General features: G+C 41.9%; 1 protein-coding gene across 1 annotated transcript in view; it reads left to right on the forward strand.

The window, feature by feature from the left end:
- Window positions 1-3281: 3281 nt before the first annotated feature.
- GPR39 (G protein-coupled receptor 39) overlaps window positions 3282-27302 on the forward strand; it is an 83148-nt gene continuing 59127 nt past the window's right edge. Inside the window, exon 1 of the mRNA XM_069861523.1 lies at window positions 3282-4536. Coding sequence (XP_069717624.1) covers window positions 3669-4536 — 868 coding nt within the window. The 5' untranslated portion in view covers window positions 3282-3668. The remainder of the gene's footprint in view (window positions 4537-27302) is intronic.

A 27302-nucleotide genomic window follows, 5' to 3' on the forward strand; every position in this document is an offset into this window, starting at 1 on the left:
CAACGCCTGTCTGCCAATCAGAGCACCCTGGCTCCCCTGCTGTATGGTAATTGAGAAATAACCAGAGAGTGATTCTGCAGATTTACAGAATTGTAGAATCACCAGGTTGGAAAAGACCCATCGGATCATCGAATCCAACCATTCCTATCAAACACTAACCCATGCCCCTCAGCACCTCATCCACCTGTGCCTTAAACCCCTCCAGGGAAGGTGACTCAACCACCTCCCTGGGCAGCCTCTGCCAGTGCCCAATGACCCTTTGCGTGAAAAACTTTTTCCTAATGTTCAGCCTGAACCTCCCCTGGTGGAGCTTGAGGCCATTCCCTCTTGTCCTGTCGCCTGTCACTTGGGAGAAGAGGCCAGCTCCCTCCTCTCCACAACCTCCTTTCAGGTAATTGTAGAGAGCAATGAGGTCTCCCCTCAGCCTCCTCTTCTCCAGGCTAAACAACCCCAGCTCTCTCAGCCGTCAATCCACACGCTGGCACCAGGCAGCTGGGGAAGAAGGTGTATTTGTAAGGTGGTATCAGTACCGTAGCCCTGCACTCCACAAGTTTCTCCTACAAAGCCTTTACCTAAAATGCGACAGCACCTGGCAAATGATTTTGCTCTTCCGAGATCCATCCCAGCGACAAACTGGGCTAACTGCCGTTTTCAGGGGCCCAACCTCCTCAGGAGTTTGGGAGACTTGGCTTTTATTGAGATGGCAGCTGACCAAGGACTCAGTGCCTTGCAGCGCTTCCTGCCCATCAGCTCAGCCAGGGTCCACGGGCACAGCGGGTGCTGGACGGTGAATTACACAAGCTGCAGAAGACGAGCTTTGGGCAATGGCCTAAAGGATGAGCAATAAAGCTCTGCTTCCTTCTGCCCCAAAGGACCGTTCACTGGGGTATTATTCAAGGACCAGGCAAGGAAACAAGCAGCCCTTCAGGAAAGCTTGTAGGCTGTTACATAACAGACTGGGGCAGACGATCATAGCAGCTTTATGACCTCTGAAAGTGAAAAATCGCCCTGTATACTACAGCAACAACAATCCATGCTCCATCTCGGTGCTCCTCTGGCTCCCACCACTTGTCATCTCTTACCAACAACTGCACGGCCACAAGCTTTCAGGTGAGCATGACTGACTGAGTGAATGGTTCACAGAGCCAGCTGCCACCCTCTGCCCAGGTAATCTGCACCTTCTGGATGCTCTTTTTTCTGACCAAGGGGCTGACAAGCAACTGGCTGCAGTGTACAGCATCTCTGTGCACTGATTTTAGAAAGAAATACAGTGATCTCTATCCCTAATGCTCTTGACTCTTCCTTGGTGGTGGGGCCTGAGGTCATGGTGTGCAATGGCAACAAATTGGGTCAATGGGGACTCCCTGGAGCGTCTGCCCAGGTACAACCACAGAGGCCACGTTCATTTTCAAAACTGCTAAGAGAAAGGCAACAAAGCAAAACCTGACTTGTGGTACCCACTGCTACAAGATATCAAGGAAAACTTAGCAAACTCCCTAAAATTACATCATTGCACAAATCACGAGTGTATGAGCTGGTATTGTATCCACCAAGGTAAAGACTACGAGCTCTCAACATCCATGGCACAGAGGCATTAAGCACACTTAGCTGGGGAGAAATGTCTCCCTCCAGAAAGATATATTTTTTTATAATCATCTATTATAGGCATTTTATACCTGTCTCTGGAATACTCACTGCTGATTTATCTAGTCCAGTAACGTATGTAAGATATTTTTTTAATGGTCTCAGTCTATGCGTATCCACAATCGCCTCTTTCCTTCCTATCCCCTTTGTGGCACCAGCTCTTTATTAGAAAGTTAATAAACTTTGTGTATGTTCTAAAGATAATATTGAAAACTGCAAAATTGTGTTCTGCATTTTATAATTGGTGTGGAAAAAAGGGGGAGATCTAATCCTATTGGGCCTTCTCTTTCTTTTGCTCTCTCTCCCTTTTTCCCTTTTGATGGTAAGCAGCAAATTTTAATTAGCTTCATTTCCACAATTCAGTCATGCATATGTAATCTTTGTTCACACTTTTATAAAGTAAAATTAAGTGAAAGAAATTGGGTAATAATAGAAAGCTTGTCTGAGCAGAACAAATGTGAATTATCAAACATAAGGAAAGATGACTGGGACTACAGGGCTTGAAGTTCTGCAAGGTTTGAGGTGATTTTTCTGAACAGGAATGCATAAATATTGCACAGAAACAGGTGCTGATCATCCTGTTTTGGGCATCTTTTGTTCATCACATACTTGGGCTTCTGAGGTACAGTGATAACCACTGAATGTGAGGAGACTGCTTAATAACAGCTTTCTAATGTTTCTCTTTTATCATGAGCTGAAAGTGTCACATGAGCTTGTCTAGTTAATAAAAATCACTTTGTGGACCCACTGTTCTTAGATTTGGTATGGGACCAGATCATTGTACTGAGCCTCTCTCTTGATTATAGCTGCAAAAGCTGTTCTGCCGTTTTGCATTGTAATTTAAAGGTTTCCTAATCCATATACACCCCCTCTAATTAAATGTTTCCAGGGGTTACCTTGGGAGCCTTCAGTGCTATGGTTTGAAACTAAAACTAAACAGTGCATTAAATTCATCCCCCCTGGGGTGAGACACAAGAGTGGGGAAGCACATTTTCATCCTCTGCTACTCTGGATTATTTGAAAGCATGAGCGTGATTGGGATTATTAACTTCATTGTTTTTTTACCTAACGTGAGAAGATGGAAATTTGAAGGGAGACAATCAATGTGTCTAAATCTAGACTTGAGCTTATTTTATAATTACTGAGAAGACTCTTTACAGTCTAAACAGCTATTTTAAGAAGCTACCAGTTTATCAGCAGCACCTAAAAACCAGAACATCCTATTGATGTAAATCAGTCCGTGGCTGCACAAGCCGCGTAACAAACACTGCTACAGCAGATGCCGAGGTCTTCATTAAAGGAAATGTAGAGTACTGAAGCATGTTGGCATCAGTGCACATAGAAGTAAAGTCTGAAGCCCAGTTAATGTTAAATTCATGAGCAGGCACTTTCTCTTCAGTGTCTGTTCACACACGCAGCCTGACCCTACCAACCTGACAGCTTTAGAAGAAACAACTCTTTCTGTCCCGAGGAGGAGCTCCTATTACAGGAAGCAAATTTCAGACTTGGGTGGTTTTCTGGATTGTTTTTTTTTTTTTTTACCTAAACCTGCTTTGCTGCCAGTGTCTAGCCAAGGGACAGCCAAGATTTAGGTTAATGTTTAACAGCAGCTATAACCACACAGAAACTCTGACTTCCTCCTGCTGAGGCTGGGACCAAGAGCTGCCTTTGCTTGCAGAGGAAGAGGCAAATGTTGAAAGGAAAGCAGTTCACACTGCAAAAGGTCAGAGAACAGCATCTTCACTCAGCAGAGAAAAGAGGAGGAAAGTCCAAAAGGAGAAAGAGCTGTTTGCCATTAAGATAGGTAAGAGCTGACACACTTTTCTGCTTGGCTTATTGACTCTGGCTGTTGCTAGCAAAGCTCACAGGTGTGGCTCATAGAGGCATGCTCGTTGTACCTGACTGCTCTGACCTGTGCGTCCTGGTTAGAGGGGCAAAGTGAGAAAGGATCTATTTGCTGTGAATTTTAACCTCAGAGAGGGCAGGGAGGTTCTTCCTTCCTCTCTCTTCCCTGGGGGCTGCTCATGGCAGGTCAGACATCCCCTTCAGACTGTTCTGATCTCATTGACCATAGCCACGTCCCTGAGTTTGAGGTGTCTCTTTGGATCAAGATCACTTTGGCCTCAGCGTATTTCTTCATCTTTGTTGCGGGCATCTTGGGCAACAGCATCACCATCAAGGCCACCAGGATCCTGCAGCAGAAGGGCTACCTGCAGAAGGAGGTCACAGACCACATGGTGAGCCTGGCCTGCTCTGACCTGCTGGTCATCCTGCTGGGCATGCCCACGGAGTTCTTCAGTGCCATTTGGAGCCCCTTTTCCACTCCGAATGGCAATGTGGCTTGCAAGCTCTACTGCTTCCTCTTTGAAGCCTGCAGTTACGCCACCGTGCTGCATGTGGCCACCCTCAGCTTTGAGAGGTATGTGGCTATCTGCCACCCCTTCAAGTTCAAGACTGTCTCTGGACCACGCAAAGTTAAGTTGCTCATTGCCTTTGTCTGGGGGACATCTGTCATAGTGGCTCTGCCCTTGCTCTTTGCCATGGGCACAGAATATCCCCTGGAAAACATCGAGGGCTACCAACGTACGACTGCCTGCATCAAGCCTATGCCCAGGCACCACCTTCCCGATCTGAAGCACAATATGACCATCTGTACCAGCCTCTCCTCCAAGTGGCCTGTCTTTCAGGCCAGCATCTTCAGTGCCTTCGCTGTGTACATCATAGTGCTGGGATCTGTCGCTTTCATGTGCCATAGCATGATGAAAGCCCTGATGATCCACAAGGAAGGAACTGTGGCAGTCAAGAGTGGACTAAGACACCAGGAGCAGTACCTAAGGAAAAGTGAGAGCTCGGATGGCAAGAACTCCAGGAGACAGATCATTTTATTCCTGGGTAAGAGCTCTGTGCTACTCTGCCTCTCCTCCCCTGCCTCCTTTCCACATGGAAAGATGCTTCCATTTTATCTCACCAAGTTCCCTCAAATAGGGGATGTATGGTTTGCAACTGGCACACATTGAGGGAGTGGGATACTTTTGGTTGCAATGATATCTTTTAAGAGTGCCTGGATTTGATTAGCTCTTTTTGTTCTTGGAGCAGGTGGGAGGGAAGAAGAAGGAAAAGGACTATTTACTGTCTGCTATTCATGATTTTTGATATACTGCATGCCTACCTGCCACAGTATGGGTACCAGGGTGTTGCTGTTTGACCTTTGGGGAAGAAATAGGCAACAGTTGCCTGGATATAAAGTAGCTGTACTTGAATGCTTTCCCATTAAATTACAAATATGTGCATGTTTAGTAAGGCTCTAGATGGGAGGCAAGACTGTCTTGCAAGATCTGAGACTTGTTGTGCTCCAAAGGCATGTCCCTGTTAATTCAGGATGCTCCCTGGAGGCTACTTATTTAGCTTCGGCAGTAGGGGCCGTATTGCACACAAGCACTAAGAAAGCTGGGCTGGAGAGTGTATTTGATCTTGCAAATTGCTGTTGCCCTCTGAATTTTTTTTGCTGGTGTTCTTTGAAGGCCCATAACCTTGGAATTATGTTTGATTCTGATATATCTCACCGCATTTGTCAGACAAAACCTCATCAAGCTGTCATTTCACCAACTTGGATTCTTTCCGGGCTGTGATCCATGTAGTCTCCACATCTGTTGATGCTCTTAAAGGCACCCTTAATCAAGCCCTGGCTGAATTACTGCTAGTTCTTGTTTTATTGTGTTGTTTAATATGATACTGGATAGAATAAATGAACCATCTAGAGCATGAATGCACAGCAGACTTGGTATTCTGTGTTGCTTTTTAGTGGTCTGCTTGATATAACAGAGGAGGAATTGAAACTTGTGGGTCTGTCCACTTCTACTGTTTTAAGTACTTTTATTTTTGAGCGTTCGGTGTTTCCACAAGTAGTCCTGCTTTTGCCATGGTCTGTGGTTGGAGTGTGAAGCTGCAGGGTAAGGAGCCCGTGATGCACTCCCCTCCTTTCCTGCTGCACCTTTATTAGGACTGGGAACGTGGTGAAAACCTGTCACGCAGACAAGGCGCATGACTCATAGGTTTGCAGAAAGGGTGGAGCTGCATACTGTACCACTAGAGAGGGTGACGCAGGCTTCAAACGGGATATGTGGCACTCCAGGCTGTATAGATCTCTTCTTTGTGTTCCGGCTGTACATCTAACAAAGAAATCATCTCCTCGTGCAAGTTGTCTGCTAGTCTGGGTTAAGGGACCCTATGTCTGGGTCATTAAAAGGGCTCTCAGTAGCCTTACTCCACCAAAAGTGCTGATTTCTGGGGTGGAAGCTTAGCAGTTAATGCTATGTACAGAATGTTGCACAAAGGAGAAAAAGATATAAGCTCTGCTCTTTAACTTAAATGCTACTGTGGGATCCTTAAATGTCTGTGGATCTCTCTCCCCTTATAAATGATCATCCCCAGCTACATTAAAGCTAAGTCTAAGATCCAAATCCTGTAGAAAGTTCTGTCTAAGTTGAGAGATGAAGGTAAATTGCTGTGGATTTTCTTCCCTTCCTTGCTGTGCTTTTGCTTGGTGATGGTCTAGCATGGTCCAAGGCAGACCTACTGCTGCCTGCAGTACTAAAAAGCTAAGTGAAGGTGATCAACTCGTCCATTGTTGTAAGAGAATTTGCTGCCAATATCCGATGCTTTCTCTGTGCTCTCAGCTTTTAGAAGACAGTAGATACTTCCATGAATTCCCCAAAACTATTTCAGTGCCAAGATTCTTAACATAAGTCTTACAAATTTGTCTGGGTTGGGAAATAAATTAATAAACCGAGGAGGACGAAACAGTGGCCTGCATCCCTGAGAAAAATGCAAAGCAATTTAATTTGGAGATTTCATAAGAGTGATGCTTTAGGGCAGTTTTAACCCAGAAGAAATGAACATATAAATTGTTTACAAATCGCTGAATTTAAATATAGTGATTTAGAAGTCCTATTTGTTTTTCATTTAGCAGATGGGTCAAATTAAAACAAACAGTTGCACATTCCTAACATATTTTACTTTTAATGTGAAATGTAAATGACAGTATATACCATGATGTCTTTGAACATCTAACAGCAATAAAAACAATTTAGCAATTTCTTCTTCTAGGTATTAAAAGTGCTAAGTTCTATAAAACAGAGATTAAATTCATAAATCTCCTGACGATGAGAAAAAACCTAAGTAGGAGACACAAGAAGGAACTGATGGCTTTTTAGTGTCACATTCTTGTGTGGCCCTTGAGAAAATTCATGAAAATTAATTGTAAAAGTTGAAAGTGAGAGACTTTAGTATTGACACTTGCAGGATGGACTCCAGATGGGGTGACACCACTGCTATGGTGGAGAAGTAAGGTGGCAGGGAACTAAGCAAGGACAACACTACCATGCCTGGCAGGCTGAGCTTACATGGGGAAGAGTTTTTGTCCCAGCAAGGTGGCTGCAAGATTCAGATCTTTTGCCTTAAAGCCCAACTGATCTGGCTGGGGATGTTAATTCCTTGATGTAGAGATATCAGCTCCTTCTGTTTCTGGCTGTCTTGCTATACTCATAGTGTGGAGAGAAGACACTGGTCCAACAGCGGTAGTAACAATTCTATGCCTCGTGTTGTGGAGTGGGTACTTCCAGGGATTGTTCAGCTCAAATTTTGGTAGACTCCTCTAGTGGAGTAATGCAAATTTGTCCCAGTATTTTAGAGAAAACATATTCTGATACTACAAAGTGCAATGATATTGCTTTCCATTTCCTTCCTACTATTGCTGTCGGCTTCAAGAAAAACATGATAGCACTTGTAAGCCTCTCCTTAGTGCTTCTGCTCCTGAAATTAAGGATTTTGTGCTTTTGGATAGGCTGGGGCATACTTCCCGTGATCTCTGTCTGTGTGATTTATTTAATCATCTTCTGAGCCATGTCATAAAACTCCATTTCCTCCAGTGAGTCAGCCCATCTGTATGAGCAAAGTAGATCAGATTGCTTGATACTATGTGGGTTACCTTTGTTTGTTGTTAAAGCAGCTTTGTTCATGTTGGGAGAGCAGAACTTTCTTATAGTAAAGGGCTACATGAGTCTGAACATGACCTGACATGAGTAGCAGGGAAAACACAGCTAACCTTGAATTTTTGAGTGATTCATGGCAGCATTTGTTAATAAGTTTCTCCGTTCCCAGCAGCAAGAAGTGGATACATACAAGTCCTTATGAAAATGCTTAGCTGATGGCAATTTGATGAAATACGAGCTTTTAACAGTGTTTATTTAAAAGCTCCTAATACTTGGCTCACCTCAATGGGGATTGATTCAGTCTTTGTGGCTACTCGATCTCGCCTTTCTCCTGTGGCTGTAAAGAGCAGGACAATGATCAGTGGGCTACCTGAATAATCACAAGGTGCTGCTGGGGACCTCTTGCTGTTTCCGCATCTGAGCTCAGGACCCTGCCACCGTAGCAGTGAGCTCTTAAGAAAGGCTGAGTTTGGAGACTTGCATGTATTATTATCTATATTATAACTGGGTTATAGCAAAAGAAAAAAAAAGAGAATGGAAGGTTCCTGTAAAAGAGAAATCCAGCTAGTGCAATAACTATGAATGTTAAAAAAGAAGGCAATTTCTTAGCTGAAACCATGTAAGTTAAAAATCTTTAGGAAAGGTTAACGGGTAGCTGGCTCACTGGGGGAGGGGAGCAGTAAGGGATGGTGCTGTACTCCAGCTGCTGGTGGGTTAGTGCCATCAGTGGCTCCATGCCAGAAGTGCCCATTCGCTGGCATCCCTCTTAATCCAATCAATAATACAAAGCTGTATTTATGCAAAAGCAACTGTACTGTTTGTCATCAGACTAGATCTGCCTGACCTAAACTTGTACTTTACAATGAAGTGAGTTTTGACTATTCCAGATGAAAAAGGTATTGCTTCTAAACCATCTGTGGTGTTTCCTTTGGCAGAATCACTTTTGTATTTCTGCTAAAAGCCTTAATTATTTTGTGTAAAGCAGACTCAAGCCTACCACAGTAAATATGCTGTAATAAAAAGGTCCTTTACCATTGCTACATCCTCTGCTTTTTTTTTTTGTACACACTTGTAATTCACCCATTGGAACAATACTCTTCCATTCACACAGCAGAGGGGTCCCACTGCATAGGGATACGGGGGACTGTGGGTGATGTGCTGTTTGCAGCCAACATCTAGGCAGCACTTTTCATGATGAAATGCCCATGAATCCTGAGCATTTCCTTCCAGAAAAGAGAAATATTAAAGTAACCTGGCAGCTACAGAAGTGTTGAGGTAAATGTGTTTAAACACTTCTGTAGTTGCAGCAGCTGGGAAGAACCAGAGCCGCGGCTGGACGTACCTAACTGGAGACCCTGCTGGTACCAGACAGGGTCCACATGTGCCAAGTGGGGCAGATAATTCTCTCTGCTGTCTCTTTTACATCTCTATAGAACTTCAGCTTTTCTGCTTTGAGACCTTCTAATGTAAGATGAAATTTAGCTACATGCCTGGACAGCAAATATCCAGCTTCTTTTATGGGCAGGGAAGGGAGTTGCTTATCATAAGCTATGGCAGTGCCTTCACCCAAAAAAGGTAGTGTGGTGGTAATGTTCTTTTTTATTTTATTTCTATTTGGTGTAATGCTTAGGTATGCCCAATACACTGAGTGTCAGCCTGAAGACAGTAGCAGTTGGTGGTTTCTTGTGATGTGGTGTGGTATGAATAGCTTCAGGTCTGGTCTGCTTTATAAAGCAATGACAGCTAGAGGGTTTATTGAGACTTTGGTAAATGCCATAGCAGGAAAGAGAGTCCCTTTCTTTAAATCCAAATAAAACGGACAAAAGGGGAGGGCTCAAAAACTAGACATAAAGAAATCAGTGACCTGACCAAGGTACAAAGTCAATGGAGAGTCACAGACGCATCTGCTAGATCTTGTGCTAGTGTGCCGTCTTCTGGGCTGCCTGGCTCCTCTCCTGCCACTTTTTATATGGGCAATGTTAAAAGGATGCCAGACTGTTCTATAACAATACCAAATGCCACTGTAAACACCACAGACACAGCTGTACCTGGCCATAAGATAAATCTAGATAAAACCTTAAGTCAGAAATAAAAGCGTCCTCTTAGAACTTAAGTTGGAGCACCATTTTTTCCTCATATACTAGTGCTGGCAGATTAATGCTTTGCTCAGAATAAAGGTATTGTGTGTAGAAATAGCCTTTCCAAAGATCACTAAGGAAATGTATTTCGTGAGGCACTTGGCAAATGGGTTTTCAGAAGGCACATTACTTCAAGTAGCTGTGAAAAATACGTGGTTGTCATCTAGAGATGACTCAGGCACAGAATAACTTGACAATGGTAGGGCTTCTCTTACAGGAAAATTAGATGCTTCCTCACAGGCTGGAAATTGACTGTTTCTTTCCTTACTGAAAAAGGTAAAGCTTGGGGTTACAGCAAAAATTGAAAAAATAACCTAATTGATTAGATTCCAGAACACAGCTCCAGCCCATGTTCTTTAAACTCAGCTTCATTGACTCTTCTTGGTTCATTTCTTTTATCATTCCACTCAGTTGCCTTTCTTCCAAGACTTTGTTGGAGAGGTGCATGAAGATAAATACGTTGTAGGAAGAGTATGATTTTAATCTCTGTGTTCTATATGGTATCTCCATCCATATATTTCCCTGAGCAGGGCTTTGAATTACACAAGCCAAGCAGGAGACTGAAAGCACTGAAATTGGTAGCAGGGGCTGAGCAGGGAACTTGAACACACCAGCAGACTGGGGTTGGGCCATTCAACTGAATGGAACACGCGACCTCTGTTGCTAGTAAGATTTTTCTTTTAGGTGCTGCTTTCTGGAAAAGAGACAAAAGCAAAAGATTTACTTACTAGCATTTCTTTCCTCTGCAAAAGTATTAATCTGGTGTCAATGGCAAACCAAATCAATGCTACTGAATGCTGGTAGCACAAAACCAAAGCTCAGCTATTCAATAGATCACGACAGGAATGCTGCATTGAAGGATTATGGCTTCTCAGGGCAATTGTGAGCAAACAAACTCCTCTGAAGCACTATGGGACTTCTGCTGGTTTTAAAAAATATATATAACCACAGTAAAATAGACTCAAGGCAAACTTCCAAAATCTAGATATCTGTATGTTCAGTTTTCCTAGATTGTAATTTAAAAATGAACATAAGCAGAAACCAGCATAATTTTCCTTGCTATTGTACAGGAAGCAATTTATCTACTGCTGCTTTTAACTGGACTCACGTAGCAGAAGATTGTGCTTTGGGCTTAAGTAGATTGTCTTCCTTTCCTCCTACTCCAAGGGATGGTAAAATGGTACAGAGAGAAAAAGAAAGGAAGAATAGGGACTAATTGAGGGCAGCATCCCCAGGGTATTTAAGACTTTTGTAGTTTTAATGGAAAAATCAATGCGTGATTACACTTTGCATTAGAGTACTTAAAAATTGCTTCAACATGAAAAGTCTGCAGCTTTAAAAACAACCTAACCCTGCAAGTACTGCAGTCAGAGAACCAAATTCACCACTAGTGTAATCCACGTAATTCTCCACATGCGATATCCTTGCAGATGTGGTCTCTGTGGACGTGTGACTACTGTCTCTGCCTCCGTGCACAAGAGGCCCATGAAGACAATGAGTGCTTCGTGAAACAATGAGTATTTAGTGAAAATCCAGGCCACGCTTTTGTCTTTCAGTGGATGCTTACCAAGAAACTGATATTTTACCTGGTCTGATAGCGAGCTATAGGTGTTGGCAAGCTGCTTCAGTGTAGCTCATCCTGTGGCACAAGAAGCACAGGTATCTTTCTACTTCTTTATGCTCTATGTGTTGTCCAGGGACTGAGCTGACAGCTGAGATGTCTAAGCATATCTGCCCTATACTTGCCTCTGCCCAACATCTTTAAGCATCATTAAAGATTATTACCAGTGTTGCCTTAATATCAATCTCTCTCTCTTGCAATCTGTAGATAATAAACCTATTGGCACTCGGTTCTTCCAGCACCCCTATGTATATTCTAAGAGAAGGAAGGAGGAAAATGCAGGCTGCGTCCATCGCTGTGGCAGCACGAGCAAAGAAACAGGCAGGCGGCTGCTGTCTTTGGGGAGCTGAGGTCTGGCTGTGTCATCTCAGCTTCTGAAAAGCACAATCCGTATCACGGCAAACCCTCTCTAGGGCGTGTTTTCTTACAAGCAGAAGACTGGGAGGTTGTCTTTTTCATTTAAGAGTGGGTAAGAAAGCAGAAAGATTAATTTCCATGAAAGTAGAGGAATACAGATGTTGCTCCAGGTGTGAAATGAGTTGAGGGAGATAGCCCTCCAACAGAATAAAGGAGCCCTACATTAAGTAACCCTGTCCCATCAGTTTTGATCTACTGCCCTCATTCTTTGATTAAGCAAGTATTGTCTTAACCATTAATTTTCCAGTTTCTCTGTTTTCTTGCTATGTCTTCTGGGCCAGACACCATCTCAAATGTAGATTGCTCTTGCAGCTCCCCAGTTTCAGTAGACAGGACTCATCTGTGGCAAGTTCACTTATGATTTATTGAAGTCCTCACCTGTGAATACTAAATACATTATCTGTTCCTCTATTGTTTCATATTCCAATTATACAGCTTTTCATGAAATTAATTCTTTTGTTTTTCTAACTGATGTTAAGACCATTATCTTTAAACAATGATTGCTAGCCTGTGAATATTACTGGAAGAGAGTTTTAATATCTGAGCATTTATTAGTAATGTGATGATTTCCATTTTATCTTGCATAACTTCCTGGTTTCCTAAAGGCAATGTTTGTGTTAGAAACTGAGAACCAACCGACTGCCAACCATTAGGTTAAAGATTATTTTTCTCCTTTCATTGTTGAGTTCCTAAACCTAGGTTTTACTGGATAGGTTGCACATTTGAAAAACTAGTAAGAAGGAATTTTAAAATTCTACTTTCCAGCGAAGGTAAACAGTTAAGATTTCAGCTTACATCTGGCACAATATGCTGTAGCACTTTGTTAGCCTTTTTTAAGGATACTGCAAGCATGTTTTTGTTGCTAGATGCCAGCCCTATACTTAAGTAAAAAAGCAGTTATCCTCTGCTCACTGTTGTGGACGCATAAGTAATATGAAGGTCAAAATATTACAGATTAAATGAGTCTTCCAAGAACCTCTTCATTGTATAAATAGTGACTTACATGGAAAGATGGAACTGAGAAAGAGATCTGGTATTGTTATGAGTGAACTCTTCCTTGTTTGTGCTTAAGCTGTTTTTAGGCCTGTGGTTATTGTGTTTAATTCTCTCTTAAAAGCACTCGCTATGTATCTTTTTATGAATTTTTAAAAGAAGGTACTTAAGTTGAAAGTGCAAGTGCATCTTCTGGGGTTAGAGTTGGGGATTTCTCTGACAGCAAGTGTATGTTTGTTACAGAAGCATGTAGAGAGAGTTCTGTAAGCATTCAAAGAGCACTTGACATCCACCTGCCAACAGGTACATATATGTAATAACTACCAGGAAATGAAACTTTTCTCATGAGTATAAAGAAACTCAGGCACAGAGGTGCATTAGAGAAGATGACCTTGTTTTGCTGTCCATCCTTACCCTCACTCAGAATAAACAGCTTTCCTTTCTCATGTTCTATTAGGCAGCATCTGCACAGGTATTCAGGAAGCTGTTCTTCAACCTTTAGCAAAAGAGCTGAGAAAGAGCCCCTTTCAGACAGTAGTCTAAATATTTTATGCCTGTTTATATAGCATTTCTGCAAATCGACCTTGCTTTCCTCCTCCGTACAATATCACCAGGTCGCTTTTTGTTGAATGTAATGATTGTCTTGCATAGCTAAAGGAGGGCTATCTTATCCTCAGTCTTTTCTTTTAGTGGTACATCTAGCACTGAAGGTGCTTTTGATTTGAAGAAATATTAGAAGACTGACCTGGTTGCTCATTCCTGCAGTTCAATATACATGCACTCCTTTTATTAAACTGCAGTAACTACAATTATTCTAGCACTTATCTATAAAGCATAAAAATTAAATTGTGGATCTTATTGTTGTGGATACCAAAATGTAAAAGTGGGCTCCAAAACAGATTAGATGTAACTTGAAGGATAGTGCTGTCAGGAACAAGATGTAATCTCTACTTTAGAAAGTCTTGATGTTGCTGAGTGCCAAAAACTCAATGTGAATAGTACAGGAAAATCCCTCTATGCTTGTTCCTGTTCCACAGATGTCTGTGTGGGATCATCAAGGAGAGAAATTAATGGACAGATGAGTCCTGGATCTGTCTCAGTATGTCTGCTTTTAAACTGAAACTTTCTATATATGCCAAAATAGGCAAGTAATCAGAGTCTGCCTTTGGCCAGGTATGGGAACGTGAAATTTTTAAGACAGTAGAACAAACAGGTTCATTAGACAAGAAAAAAATCAATTAAAATACTCTCCCTCAAATTTTGATTATTTTTTTCCTACACCTCCCTGCCCCCAAACATAAACTTCTCAAGAAAAAAAATGTATTCATTACTGGTTGTGACAGTTATCTCTGCGTGTGTGTGAAAATCTGACTTTTTTGATCATCTCTGATATTTCTTGATTTTTTTCCTGTGCCTCACATACTGTCTCTCCAGTAAAGACAACTTCTGAGATCCCTGATTTTGAAAATAAAACTGAACTTAAATTTGTCCCTTAAAAATGTTAAGAATGAAGGTCTTCAGCATCCGAGTCTCCTAGTAATGCTCAAAGATAGCTATAGAAGAGAAGTTCTTGAATCTGCTGTGACTGAGCCAGCAAACAGAATTAAACTTTAAGGTTACTAAAGATTGAAGGCATCGAGTGCACCCTTAGCAAGTTTGCGGACAACACTAAGCTGGGTGGATGTGTCGATCTGCTGGAGGGTAGGGAGGCTCCAAAGGGATCTGAACAGGCTGGACCGCTGGGCAGAGTCCAATGGCATGAGGTTTAACAAGGCCAAGTGCCGGGTCCTGCACTTGGGGCACAACAACCCTGTGCAGCTACAGACTAGGAGAAGTCTGTCTAGAAAGCTGCCTGGAGGAGAGGGACCTGGGGGTGTTGGTTGACAGCGACTGAACATGAGCCAGCAGTGGCCCAGGTGGCCAAGAAGGCCAATGGCATCTTGGCTTGGATCAGAAACGGCGTGACCAGCAGGTCCAGGGAGGTTATTCTCCCTCTGTACTCGACACTGGTGAGACCGCTCCTCGAATCCTGTGTTCAGTTCTGGGCCCCTCACCACAAGAAGGTTGTTGAGGCTCTGGAGCGAGTCCAGAGAAGAGCAACAAAGCTGGTGAAGGGGCTGGAGGACAGGCCTTATGAGGAACGGCTGAGAGAGCTGGGGGTGTTTAGCCTGGAGAAGAGGAGGCTGAGGGGAGACCTCATTGCTCTCTCCAACTACCTGAAAGGAGGTTGTAGAGAGGAGGGTGCTGGGCTCTTCTCCCAAGTGACAGGGGACAGGACAAGAGGGAATGGCCTCAAGCTCCGCCAGGGGAGGTTTAGGCTAGACGTGAGGAAAAAATTCTTTACAGAAAGGGTCATTGGGCACTGGAACAGGCTGCCCAGGGAGGTGGTTGAGTCACCTTCCCTGGAGGTGTTTAAGGCACGCGTGGATGAGGTGCTGAGGGATATGGTTTAGTGTTTGATAGGAATGGTTGGACTCGATGATCCGGTGGGTCTCTTCCAACCTGGTTATTCTGTGATTCTGTGATTCTGTGATTCTGTGATTGCATTACCTCAGCAATGAGGCACAGAGACGTTCCAACAGTCTTCATTGTGGACATGACTTTAACATGTCAGATTTCTAACTATTAGATAAGAACTAACACGGTATGGTAAAGGACAAACAGAAGTCAAAAGCAAGCACATGAGACAAGTTTGCCTTTGCCCTTCAGAGTGAAATTGCTAAAAGCCTTCTGACTTTCTGTCATAAGATTATTCAGCAGATCTTTCTCATCAGTTGAAAGAAATGCAGATCTAAAATGGGTGGAATGGGTTGTGTCACAGGTGTTCAGAAAATAGTATTTAAGTGATCTTTTTGTCTTGAAAGCCAAAATGCCTGAATTCTAGGGGTAATAATGATGACATCAACTCCTGCCAAAATGTGTAAAAGCATCTATTGTTATTTGCAGATGCACACATACCTTTGAAAGTCTTGGGACAATGATGCTAGGGAGGGTAACTTAGCTACTGAAGTACAGTGGGTTAAAACATATCTTGGTTTTACACTCAGACTTTTGAAAAACGCAGTGTCCAATTACTCACAGAAAAAAATAGGAGAAAAGGGCTATGACATGACTGGAAAATGGGAAGAGAAACCTTCAGTGGAAGCTAAACTGAAGTTGTATTTTGTAATGTAGCAAGATGAAGGATACAGCTGGCTTTGGGTTGTCTGTGAGTACACTGGGGCAGTGAGTTCCAAGGAAAGAGAAAAACCTGTTTTGTACCCTGGATTGAAAATCTTGCAAAACTGACTCAGTCCCAGGCATATGCAGAGAGAGTCTGTGTACAAATCAGTCTGTTCTCATTGTGCAATGAGCTAAGCTTAGGAGTCTTGCTGTATCTTTAGGAACTGCCCAGACAGCCTAGCCTGTTTAAATTAGGCCATATGTCAAAGAGTCCACAATTGCTTTTGTTCCAATTGTAGGTCCATGGACCTTCCCTCCAGTGTGCACAAATCTTCCTCTTCAGTTCAGAAACCTGAGCCTGAAAGTTGTAGTACCCTTGATCAACTCTGAATTCACACAGCTTTAAATCCCTGCTGAGTATGGATTCACTAATTTGGTCTTTTACATAAAAAGCCAGCAACAAAAGAGCAAAATAAGAGAGTTGTTCTGAAACTGTTATCTGCTGGTCTGGTGGGTATGAAGGGTCATCAGCCCTCAATTGGTGCAGCCTCTGAGCAAAGCCAGAGCAGATCTAATCTGTGTGCCTGCGGAGATTTGTGAGTGTATGCCTCCTCACTCTTTCAGTGCTTCTCGTGTGTCCTTCCTAAAAAGATTTTCCCCACCCAGTGTACTTGGAGGCAGCCTTGGGAGTTTATTGTTAAAAGTTAATGCCTAGAGACTGAAACTTTCCATTGTCTTGATTCCCTTCCCTTTTCCTGTTCCTGCACATATACTCATTTTCTGAATTTTAAAAAGCTCTTTGATAGAGACTTGAAATTAAAATGTCCCTTTTCTATTTGTCTTCTGGTCCAAGCCAACATTTAAATGCATTCTTTTCTATTACGAGGAGCATATTGACAATTTAGGAAACATTGTCCTGCAGTGCAAAGGCTCTGATGTTACAAAATATTGCCATGTTCTCGGCATTGATCTAAATGATGGCATTGGCACACGAGCTAATAGGCCTATAGGGGCCATGAATGAGTACAGACAGAAATGAGAAAATTTCTAATCATGAGAAGGACATGTTCAGGGACAGCCTTCCAAAGGGAGAGCTGGACCAAAGTAGTTCAGTTTCTGGGGTAGAGAATGCAATGATTTCTGCAAGTTTGTGACCAGCAGTTCCAGGGAGGTTATTTTCCCTCTGTACTCAGCACTGGTGAGACCGCTCCTTGAATCCTGTGTTCAGTTCTGGGCCCCTCACCACAAGAAGGATGTTGAGGCTCTGGAGCGAGTCCAGAAAAGAGCAACAAAGCTGGTGAAGGGGATGGAGAACAGGCCTTATGAGGAGCGGCTGAGAGAGCTGGGGGTGTTCAGCCTGGAGAAGAGGAGGCTGAGGGGAGACCTCATTGCTCTCTACAATTACCTGAAAGGAGGTTGTGGAGAGGAGGGTGCTGGCCTCCTCTCCACAGGGGACAGGACAAGAGGGGATGGCCTCAAGCTCCACCAGGGGAGATTTAGGCTGGACATTAAGAAAAAATTTTTCACGCAAAGAGTCATTGGGCCCTGGAACAGGCTGCCCAGGGAGGTGGTTGATTCACCTTCCCTGGAGGTGTTTAAGGCACGGGTGGACGAGGTGCTAAGGGGTATGGTTTAGTGTTTGATAGGAATGGTTGGACTCAATGATCCAGTAGGTCTCTTCCAACGTGGTTATTCTATGATTCTATGGTAGTGATCCATTTCCTGTGTGCTTTGGTCTCTGAATCAAGAGCAAGACATCACCTGTGCTGCAACTCCTCTTGCTACTGCAGATCCACACTGCCAGCTTGCCTTGACACCCTCCTTCACAACTTATGTGGCCGTCAGTCTCCGTGTGCCCCATGACTAGCATTTAAAAGCCTGCCTCTGAGTCCCCGTCTCCAAGAGAGAGAATTACTTTAACCTTATCAAATGGAAGTTAAATTTAAAATGACTTAATGTTTATTTGCTGACAGGCAGGAATGTCATCTAAATTGACTGTCACAGCTCGAATGCAGTGCTGTAGGACCAAATCATAACCTCCTGTTGGCCTTCAATAAAACAATGTTAAGTTTAGGGAGTGAAGATGTTATTTTCACCTCCCTGGATGTATGGATAGCATTCTCATTTGAAGTTTTATACAATGAAGTTATATTTGATATTTGCATAATTCAAATAGATGAAATCCTCAAACAGGCACAGAAGACTTGATTTCATTAACCTGGGATGCAGCCATTCCCATCTCTCATGCAAATGGCAAATATCTTTCCTGTAAGTATACTTTAAAGATTCATTTCTTTCTCTAATCAAGTGGTGAAATCCTACCCGCGGGAACGAGAATTGATTTCTTTTCCCTTCAGACTGAACAGCATAGACCTTATTTGGGTTAACTTCTGTCATGAAATGCAAGGTTAACCCTTCTGTGTGCTGCGTTCAGCTAAATGATTTCCTGTTTGCTGATCCAACACACCGAAAGTGTACACGGTGCAGTCATCCTGCAAATGTAGCCATCGGCTCTGCTAAGCTCAGGTAAGCTCTCCTGATTGTCAGCAAGGATCTATTTCCACCGAAAACCTGACCTTGAAAGCCAGTTTTCAAATTTCCTCCTGGGCCTTGAATGCTGTAATTGATTATGGTTGTTTTGGTTTTAGTCATTAGCAATCAAGGTGAAGAATTGCTTGCAAATTTGTTAAGATGTCAGGAGGAAGGCAGCTTCCTTACACTGCGTGACGGTGTCAAGGAGCCGTAATGGACTCTTGCAAACCTTCCACGAAGCACTGACATTTCTGTTTGGAAATGGAAGTCAGATAGAAACGCTCTTCTCTTGGGGCTGGCACCTGTGCCTTGCTCTCTGTGGGGGACCTGTTGGGGCATGAGACACCTCCACTACACGGTTGAGTCACCTTCCCTGGAGGTGTTTAAGGGACAGGTGGATGAGGTGCTGAGGGGCATGGTTTAGTATTTGATAGGAATGGTTGTACTTGATGATCCGATGGGTCTTTTCCAACCTGGTGATTCTATGATTACTGCAGTTTAATAGGTGTCAGTGGAGAATTAAAGGTATCTGGTGTTGTTCCAAGTTGTCTTAGATAATAGTGTCTCACACTGTGTAGTCTGAGCCCGTGGCTGGGACACCTGTCTAGAGCAGTGCTTTGGTGCATTTTTACCTCTCCATGCTACTGAATTGTCTGCATATCTTTGTATGCTGTTTTCTGGTTCACTGTCTTGGTAATAGAGCTCTGCCTTTATTTTCCACCTTTCAGATATATCACTTTTCACTTCAGTTGTCTGATATTAGTTGAAACTGATAGCCTGACCCTTTGGCTTCTCTGAAACACTTCCCCGTGCTTTATCGAAAGCAGGATGCTCTGCTACATCCTAATGAAGAGCTGCTTCAAAAACAAAAGAACAAACAGGGGAAAAAAAAGGGAAAATGTATTTTTCTTCATAATTTGGAATGCTTAGTTTTCTAGTTCTCTTTGTCTTAGAACACAAAGTAGCCATTGGGGAGGGTTTTTCTCTGCACTGAAAAGTGAATTTATGGTGTACTTTCCGCCTCTCCTGCACACTAGCCTGCCCTGTAGAAGAAAACAGTAGGAGGTCAGCTGCATTGAGCGGCTCAAGAAAAGCCAAGATTTCCTGGGTTTTCCTCTTATATCAAAGGAAGACTTTACTCTGTAACTGGCACTAATTAGTAAAGTCTCCATTAAGTTTATAGACATTGTGATATTTGACTTCTAAAGTTCTTAGCGTGGGGATGCACACTGGGTAGCAAGCATTGAGCTTGCTCTGGTGTTCTGGTTCCTACATCAGATGTCAGCTGCCTTTCACAAATCAGTATAAAAGTTCAGCACTGTGGTTCCCGAGTGCTTTTGATCAGTCTGGCTTTACTGCTTCATTTAGTTAATGAAGTTCACTGGGAGCATGCAAGGCCTGATACCTGATACCAGCCCCAAACCTAGGAAGCAGTAGACTGACATGTACTTCATCTTTGTGTATCTGGAAATTTTGGAGGCTTCTTTCAAGTTTTGGGGTGGATTTTTGGTTTTCTGGTTTATTTGTTTTAATCTTTAAGCAGATTCAGCTCAAGGAGTCCCAGCTCCCATTCTGAGGAGCCAGCTTTTGGGAAAAGCTTAATTCAGCAAAAGCCCCAAGAGCCTAGAAAGCAAGGCAAACACCGTGCTCATTGAAGTGCACTGGAGATCAACACAATGAAATCAGTAGGAGCTAGAAGCACTTCAGACTTCTGGTGACAAAAGTCTTGTTGACTGAACTCAATTGAACTCTTCTTTCAAGTCATTTCAGGTCAGGAATAATTGCCATCTTTACATCACCATTTTCAAATTCGTTGTACCTTGAAGCAACACTAAGAAACTCAAGTGTCCCTTAGGTTCAAATCTTCTGTATTTAATTTTCCTACTATTTTAATATATCAATGGTTCTGATAATTTTTGCTCAATGTGGTTTTGAGGACAACATTCTGAAGCATGAAACATCATGCTTTTGATCCACAGACTGGTGTTCTACAGGCAGAATAGAAAAAAAAATCTCGTGACAACCCCTCTGCTTTCCTAAAATAGGAAACCTGCCTAGTAAATGAATATAAATGAATGTACATTCACTTCTCTTTTTTGAGGTTACTAGAGCTGATTAACATTAGGTACCATAATTTATTTAAAACAGTTGAGTAATTATTCTGCTTCCTATCCCATGAACATGCAACTTATTTATTAGTGAGGGTTTGGTTATTTTCAAATTGTATCCTTGAAATAACATTGGGGACCTATCTTTGTCATCATCAGTGTTTTAAAATAAGTATTTTACAAGAAGTCATTCTGGTACACAAGCAAAGAAGAAAAATTGGGCAATGCTATAGAAATTCAATAAACCATGCTGCATCATCCTACAGGAAAGAACCTGAAATCCTTAGGAGAAAAATAATGTATTGACAATTTGGTGTTACACAAGTAGAATTCAATATTCAGCATAATTAAGTTAGAAATTGATAGCTTCAGCAAAACAAAACAGTTTTTCATATGAAATTTATAATGGGTGAAGCTTCTCTGCTTTATTGTGTCACTGGGTGGATCAAGGTGCTTTGGCTGAGTTATTTTCCAGCAGATCATCATAAAGTGACTTGCATGTGTTGGCCTTTCCTGTTAAGTTAGTCTAATGAGAATTTATTCTCTGCTTGCCAGCATAGGCTGCCATAGCTTCTGCCGTTATTAGTTATGCCAGGCAGGTTAAGTTACTTTGTTCAGTCCTATCTTTGCTAAAATTGCATCTTCTTTTCTCTCCAATAATCCCTTCTCAGGACTGAGAAAGACAGAGTAAGCAGATGCTGGCTGCTTCTGGAAGTGGCCAGGAGATGTGCAGATGTGGAGATCTTGCAGGCTTGTTCCTTGTTGCCCCTTTTGTTAAATTAACATGCTGACTGTTGAACAGAAATCCCTTTAACCTGGTTAAAAGTTGTTACTTAAGTTTGCATAGTTGGAGATATTATCACAGTCTTCTTTGGGCTCAGAGCACTTTAATTCCTCATGCTTGTTAATCGTAAGGGCATATAAAATCATGCGTGAAGGAAAAGAAACACTCAGATTCTTAAACAAAAAACTAGTATTTCAAATGTAGTAACATCATTTTATATTAACTATAGCTTCAGAATGGAAACTCTGTTTCAGGATCAATGACTAAATCATAGCCACCTCTAGCCAAAATAAACGGAACTGTTGACGTGAGCCCTGTAACGGAGCAGAGTTTCAGTATCTGGTCTGCCTTCCCACGGGAACACCTGCACAGTTCTCATTAATATTTGCAAGTTCAGTGTATGCACCCATAGAGGAACATACATCACTTAAAAACAAGCTGAGGGAAAATGAAAAAGAATCTGCTCTGGATGTTTCCCTGCCAAAGTACTTGAACCTCATCTAAGGAGTATTATGGGACAAAAAAGTTCTACAGCTGGTGAACTTTATGGCAAGGTCGTGTATCACCCTCAAACCAGTTGTAAAAAGACAAGTTAAAATATATCTTCTACGTTCTGCAGATGTGCAGACAATTCATGAAGAAAATGTAATCCTGCAAGCAACATATTATGACTATAATAACAAGTTAAAAAAAGTTCAAAGCAGCTGGGTGCTGCTCATTTAGAATCACCAGCTTCTGAAAACAATGATGTTTGGTAGCCTATCCTGCCTGGGCAGAAGCAGTACTGATTTATACATATGTAGGTACTTCAGTGATGTATCCAGTGATGTACTATGGCATTATAGTGTTTTGGAGCCCAGTTTGAGAGCACGGGCCCATAGTATTATGGGCTATACAGACAAGAAGAAAGGATCTCTGTGTCAAAACATACACCATTTACACAGAAGAAGAGAGAGTGGTAAAAAAGAAATTCCACATCTAAAGTTGATCTTCTCTAGCTTTAAATAACATAGCTGTTGTGTATAAAGTGCAAGTATTAAATATTTTGAAACTAGATAAGAAATTTTTATTTACTAAGTGGCCCAGAACACAGGCTACATGATGACTGTGTAGCACGTTTTAGATAATTCAGTTTTGCATTTCTCGAATCTGCACATGCAAGAATCTTCATTGTAAAAACAATCATTTTCATTTGAAGGGTTCACCATTACCAAGAGCTCCAATTTGTGTCGCATGTTTTAAGATATTCATCATGGATTAGTAGATGAAAACGAACTGCAGTCGGCTGTCAAGGGGAGATGTATTTGAGCAGCAAAAAATGCTGCTAGTAGACTTTCATTGTCAGCCACCTCTGATGCTGGTGTTGGAAGATGAAGAGGATTATTTGCACCAGCTTGTAGCTGCTCAGAGGAAAAATAACTTTTGTGTATTTGCAGATTAGACTAGACAGAGGCTTTGCTTCTCTGAAGAAAACTCCTTAATATTACTTGCATTGAGGCTTTGAAAAGCAGGCTGTTTGTATTCTTCCTCAGCAGTGTTAGAAAACCTCATCTCTCCCTGATCTGCATTTGAACAGTCTTCATTTTTATCTCTTTTAGATAAGGGACTTCTCTGCTTTAAACACTTCCCTCTTTCTCTCTCATTTGAGCACGGAGATGTTGGGAGTCCTTTTTTTTTTATTTTTCATCTGGAGCCTGTGCAGTCAGTCCAACTATTTGCTTTACAGCATCTCTGGTTTGTCTTTGATGGGCTGTCGTTTTTCCAAATGAACTGACTACAGCTCTCCTGGGTGAACCTGTTTTGTCTGTGTGTCTTGGAGGAACACAGGGACAGCCTGCAGGCTTGTTTGTTCACAGTCCTGCACATTCAGACACTTTGGTGCATTAAATGTCTGGGCTTTATGCATTTAGGATGGCAGGCTTCCCATGACATGAAGGGTGTAGGTTTATAATTTGTAATAAATCTGCAGTTTCATGAGCAAAAGAATTATATGGAGTGTAGAAAAATTAAGAGAGCAATGAAACTGTACAGTTTAATTCAGGCACACATCACTCTACAGGAACAGCCATTTTTGTGAGTGATGCAGGTGTCACATTAATGCTTGCTGCACAACCAAATATTTTTGACTTTTGAAAAAAACCCCAGCATCTGATGCCATTAGTGCAGGTCTTCTGAGACCAGGATATCAAGATGTGAAGAAATGAAGCTGAAACCTGTTCTTCCTTTCCCATTCTTTGTCTACATCTTCTACCAATATGCCCTTTCTAGGTCAATCTGTAATGAACAAACATACAGGCTCTCTAAATGGGATTGAATGTGTATAGTTTACTACTGGCACATGATTTGAGACCAAACGTGAGTAATTAATCAGTCTTTTGAGACTGATGTTCCTTTTTGCCTTACCTGCAATCCCCTTCTCCTCAGCTGGCTGAACAGCAGACTGTGAGCATGTACCTGCAGATAATACATGAAATTACCTTGAAGCCTTCTCTCCCTGAGTATCTTCCCTACATTTAATTTGGTAGTTTATATGTGGAAAATATGATTATGTAGGCTGTGATTTGATAGAGGGTGTTTTCCCCTTGAATGCCTGTAAAACCAAAAGTGATTGCAAAGTGTCTACCACTTTATGCTTCAAAGACAACTTCCTCTTTGTAGCTTATAAAAACCTATAAGCCAGGAATGCCTCATGTTCATAAAATCTATGGCTCCCTCTTGCATTCTGGCCATAACAGTTTTTTTACAGCTCTTGTGCTCTTCCTCAAGTGGGCAGGACAGTCGCTTGGAAATAAGCAGCGAATCTGTTGACAGGAGGTATATGCATAGTCGGGTTGAAGAGCTAATATTGTCTGCTCTCCTGTTTTGAAGCCTAGCCTAATAGGGCTTTTTAATTCTCTGGTTGGAGAAAGAGGTGGCAGCTTCATAAAGCCATATTACTTGTTAACTGTTACAGATGAAGATAATCTGAAACACAAGAACAATAAATAACAGAAAGCACTGGACAGAAGACTTTCTATATGGGAAATTGCCCATCCACAGCATACTAAAGATTTTATTCCTTTCATAAGTCAGGATTCTGACTTCACCCAAAGCTTTTATGTCTGCAAATTTTTATCCTACTGCCAAGTGGCCTGTTAGTTTCTTTTGGAGAACCTTTGAAGGCTTTTCTTTTCCATGCCCCAGCACCATACACCAAAGCATATGCATATGCTTTGCTTATCTGCCCAGAGTTATGTATTATTTAACATGCTGAAACTAGTTTTACCCCTCCACAGTTATGGGGCAAACAGCTGTTTTCTCAGTGCTTGGTAGCAGCAAGTTCTCTCCTTCATTCTCTCCTTCCCTCAAACCCAAAGTAAATAGGATTTAATTTTATCCCCATATCCCCTACCTTAAGTTGTTCTGTCTCAATGGCACCATCACTGTGATTTTATTTAACAAGTTTCATTCTTTAAACCTTTCGAAAAAAACATGTTTACTAGCAATAACTTTGCTAAATTTGAAACCTTTACACTCAGGGACTATTGCCCTCAGGTCCTCTCTGTTCTTGCTGTAGAAAGATTGGACAGAAATTCAAATGGGGTAGCTGCAAGAAGAACAACTTCTGAGTATCTTTTATTTTAAAAAGCAGTAGAAATTATTTCAATGACACATACAAAGAGTTGTGTAGCAGAATAGCTGGAAAGAGGGTTTCCCTCCATTTGTATTCATGACAGCTTCTACACATCCAACTATCAAAACCTATTATGAAGAGCTGTATTGTAGTGTAGACAGATTTTTATGCTTGTCATAATACAGATCTATAGGTAAATGTGTCAATGATACATCCACAGTCATATTGCCGCATTTCTTGTAGCAAATATTCTTAACGAGAACTACTAAGTTAAATATCTTTACAGTGTAAGGCTGAGTTTATTTTGTTGCTTGTTTTTAAGAAGAATGTTTTAAATTATCAGTGTGTTTTCAGTTTGGAGCAAATTTAGAAACACAACATTGAAACCAAAAGTAATTTACTGGGCTAGTTACTTTCTACATTCTGTTTTTTAATAAGGTATGCACGGTCCAAGAAGCTTCTTTATATTACTTCAGTGCTAGATTTTTCCTTCTTCCCAACTTTATATGACTTGTACAACCCATGCTAGCAGCTTATTCTGGAATGAATTTTGACAGGTTGATAAAAAATCAGCACTCCCTGATTCCTGTTTTGAATCTAGGATTTGTTTGAGCTCTAGGGCTGCCTTTAAAATATGAAAAAGAGAAGTTCCATGTTTCTTCATTCCCTCGTACTAGCTGAAATTGGGCTGAAGGTGGGATGACCGTGTAGTAACAGGGAGAAAGTGTGAATGAAGGGAGTGGGGCAGGAGGGATGGGGAAAAGTGTATCATACATTTGTTTCATAACTGAATCACAAAACCATGGAAGGGACACTAAAGATCATCTAGTTGCAACCCTCCTGCCAGGGGTAGGGATGCCTTTAGCTGGTTCAGGTTGCTCAAATTCTCATCCAACTTGGCCTTGAATAAATACCGCCAGGGATGGGACATCCATGATGTTGCTGGGCAACCTGTTCCAGTGTCTCAGCACCCTCACAGTAAAAAAATTTCTTCCTAATATCTAACCTAAATCTCCCCTCTTTCAGCTTAAAACCATTCCCCCTTGTCCTATCCCTACACTTCCTACTAAATAGCTCCTCCTCAGCTTTCCTAAGGACTCCAGAACTGAACACAGAACTCCAGGTGAGGTCTCACTAGAGCAGAGTATAGGGGGAGAATCCTCTCCCTTGCCTTGCTGGTCACACTTCTTTTGATGCAGCCCAGGATACAGGTGGCTTTCTGGGCTGCAAGAGCACGTTGCCAGCTCATGTCCAGCTTCTCATCTACCAGCACCCATAATTCCTTCTCCTTAGGCAGTATTGAGTTGGATCTGCCCCCAGTTGTAAGTCTGCTGCATGTCTGATTTCTGTTAGGTCTTTGCATCTGGTTTTGAGTTCATTCACCTCTTCCAGTCACTCCCTGTCTTTGCATGCTTCATCATAGTTTCTATTTTGTGTTGTGAGCACACGCACAAATCTGTAAATCGGCTAATTTCTGAGACACGAGGCATGGCTTCCCTGATGAAGGACTTGCACTCCAAAGAAAAAGGTATAAGCCTAGTTAGAGCAGCCTTTCTGACTCCATTTTACTGGGACGCTTATGTGTATTTTTTCCCAAATCGCCCTGCATGTTAAACTACTGCTCCATGTTCACTATTCTTCAGCTCCAATTACAGTATGTACTACAGCAACAGTGTTCAAGATGAATCCAAATTAGGTCTCTGTCTGTGAGGAAGACAAAATAAAAAAAAAGCAAACGAGTTTAATTACTCCTCATTCCGATGTAATTCAGTTGCATTTCACTAAGAAATATAAATGCTGCTAGGATGCTATAAGACAATTAGTAAGATAATGGAAAATAGTTAATACCCCTCGTGTCTGCGAAAGAACGCTCTCCCCTCTGCTTCAGAATAGTCTTGAATGTTTTAATTGTACTTCCGAGCAAGAATATCTTTTCTCTTTGGAAATATAATAAAATCCTGTCACAGCCCAAACTGGTTATTTACAATTTGAAAATCATACAGTTTGAAAATATCGCTTTAGTCCTGAGCCAGTCACAGGGTGCAGATCCAGGTGCTGTGACAACAGTCCTCCTCTGGGGACAAGGAGTGATAGGTACACTTTCTTACCCAGCAGTTTTGACCGTGCCCTATGTTTTCTATCAGGCACATTTAAATTCATCCTTGAGCCTTTCACAGTAGCAATTGAAAACATCTCACTATCTTCTCGGGCACTCATATTGCATCGCAAGTATCTTCCTTTATTATGTCCAAAATAGAGGACTTTTTCCTCTTCCAATGTGATAGCAAAGTTAGAACAGC

This window comes from Phaenicophaeus curvirostris, chromosome 7, assembly GCF_032191515.1.
Source record: "Phaenicophaeus curvirostris isolate KB17595 chromosome 7, BPBGC_Pcur_1.0, whole genome shotgun sequence".
Classification (NCBI taxonomy): domain Eukaryota; kingdom Metazoa; phylum Chordata; class Aves; order Cuculiformes; family Cuculidae; genus Phaenicophaeus; species Phaenicophaeus curvirostris.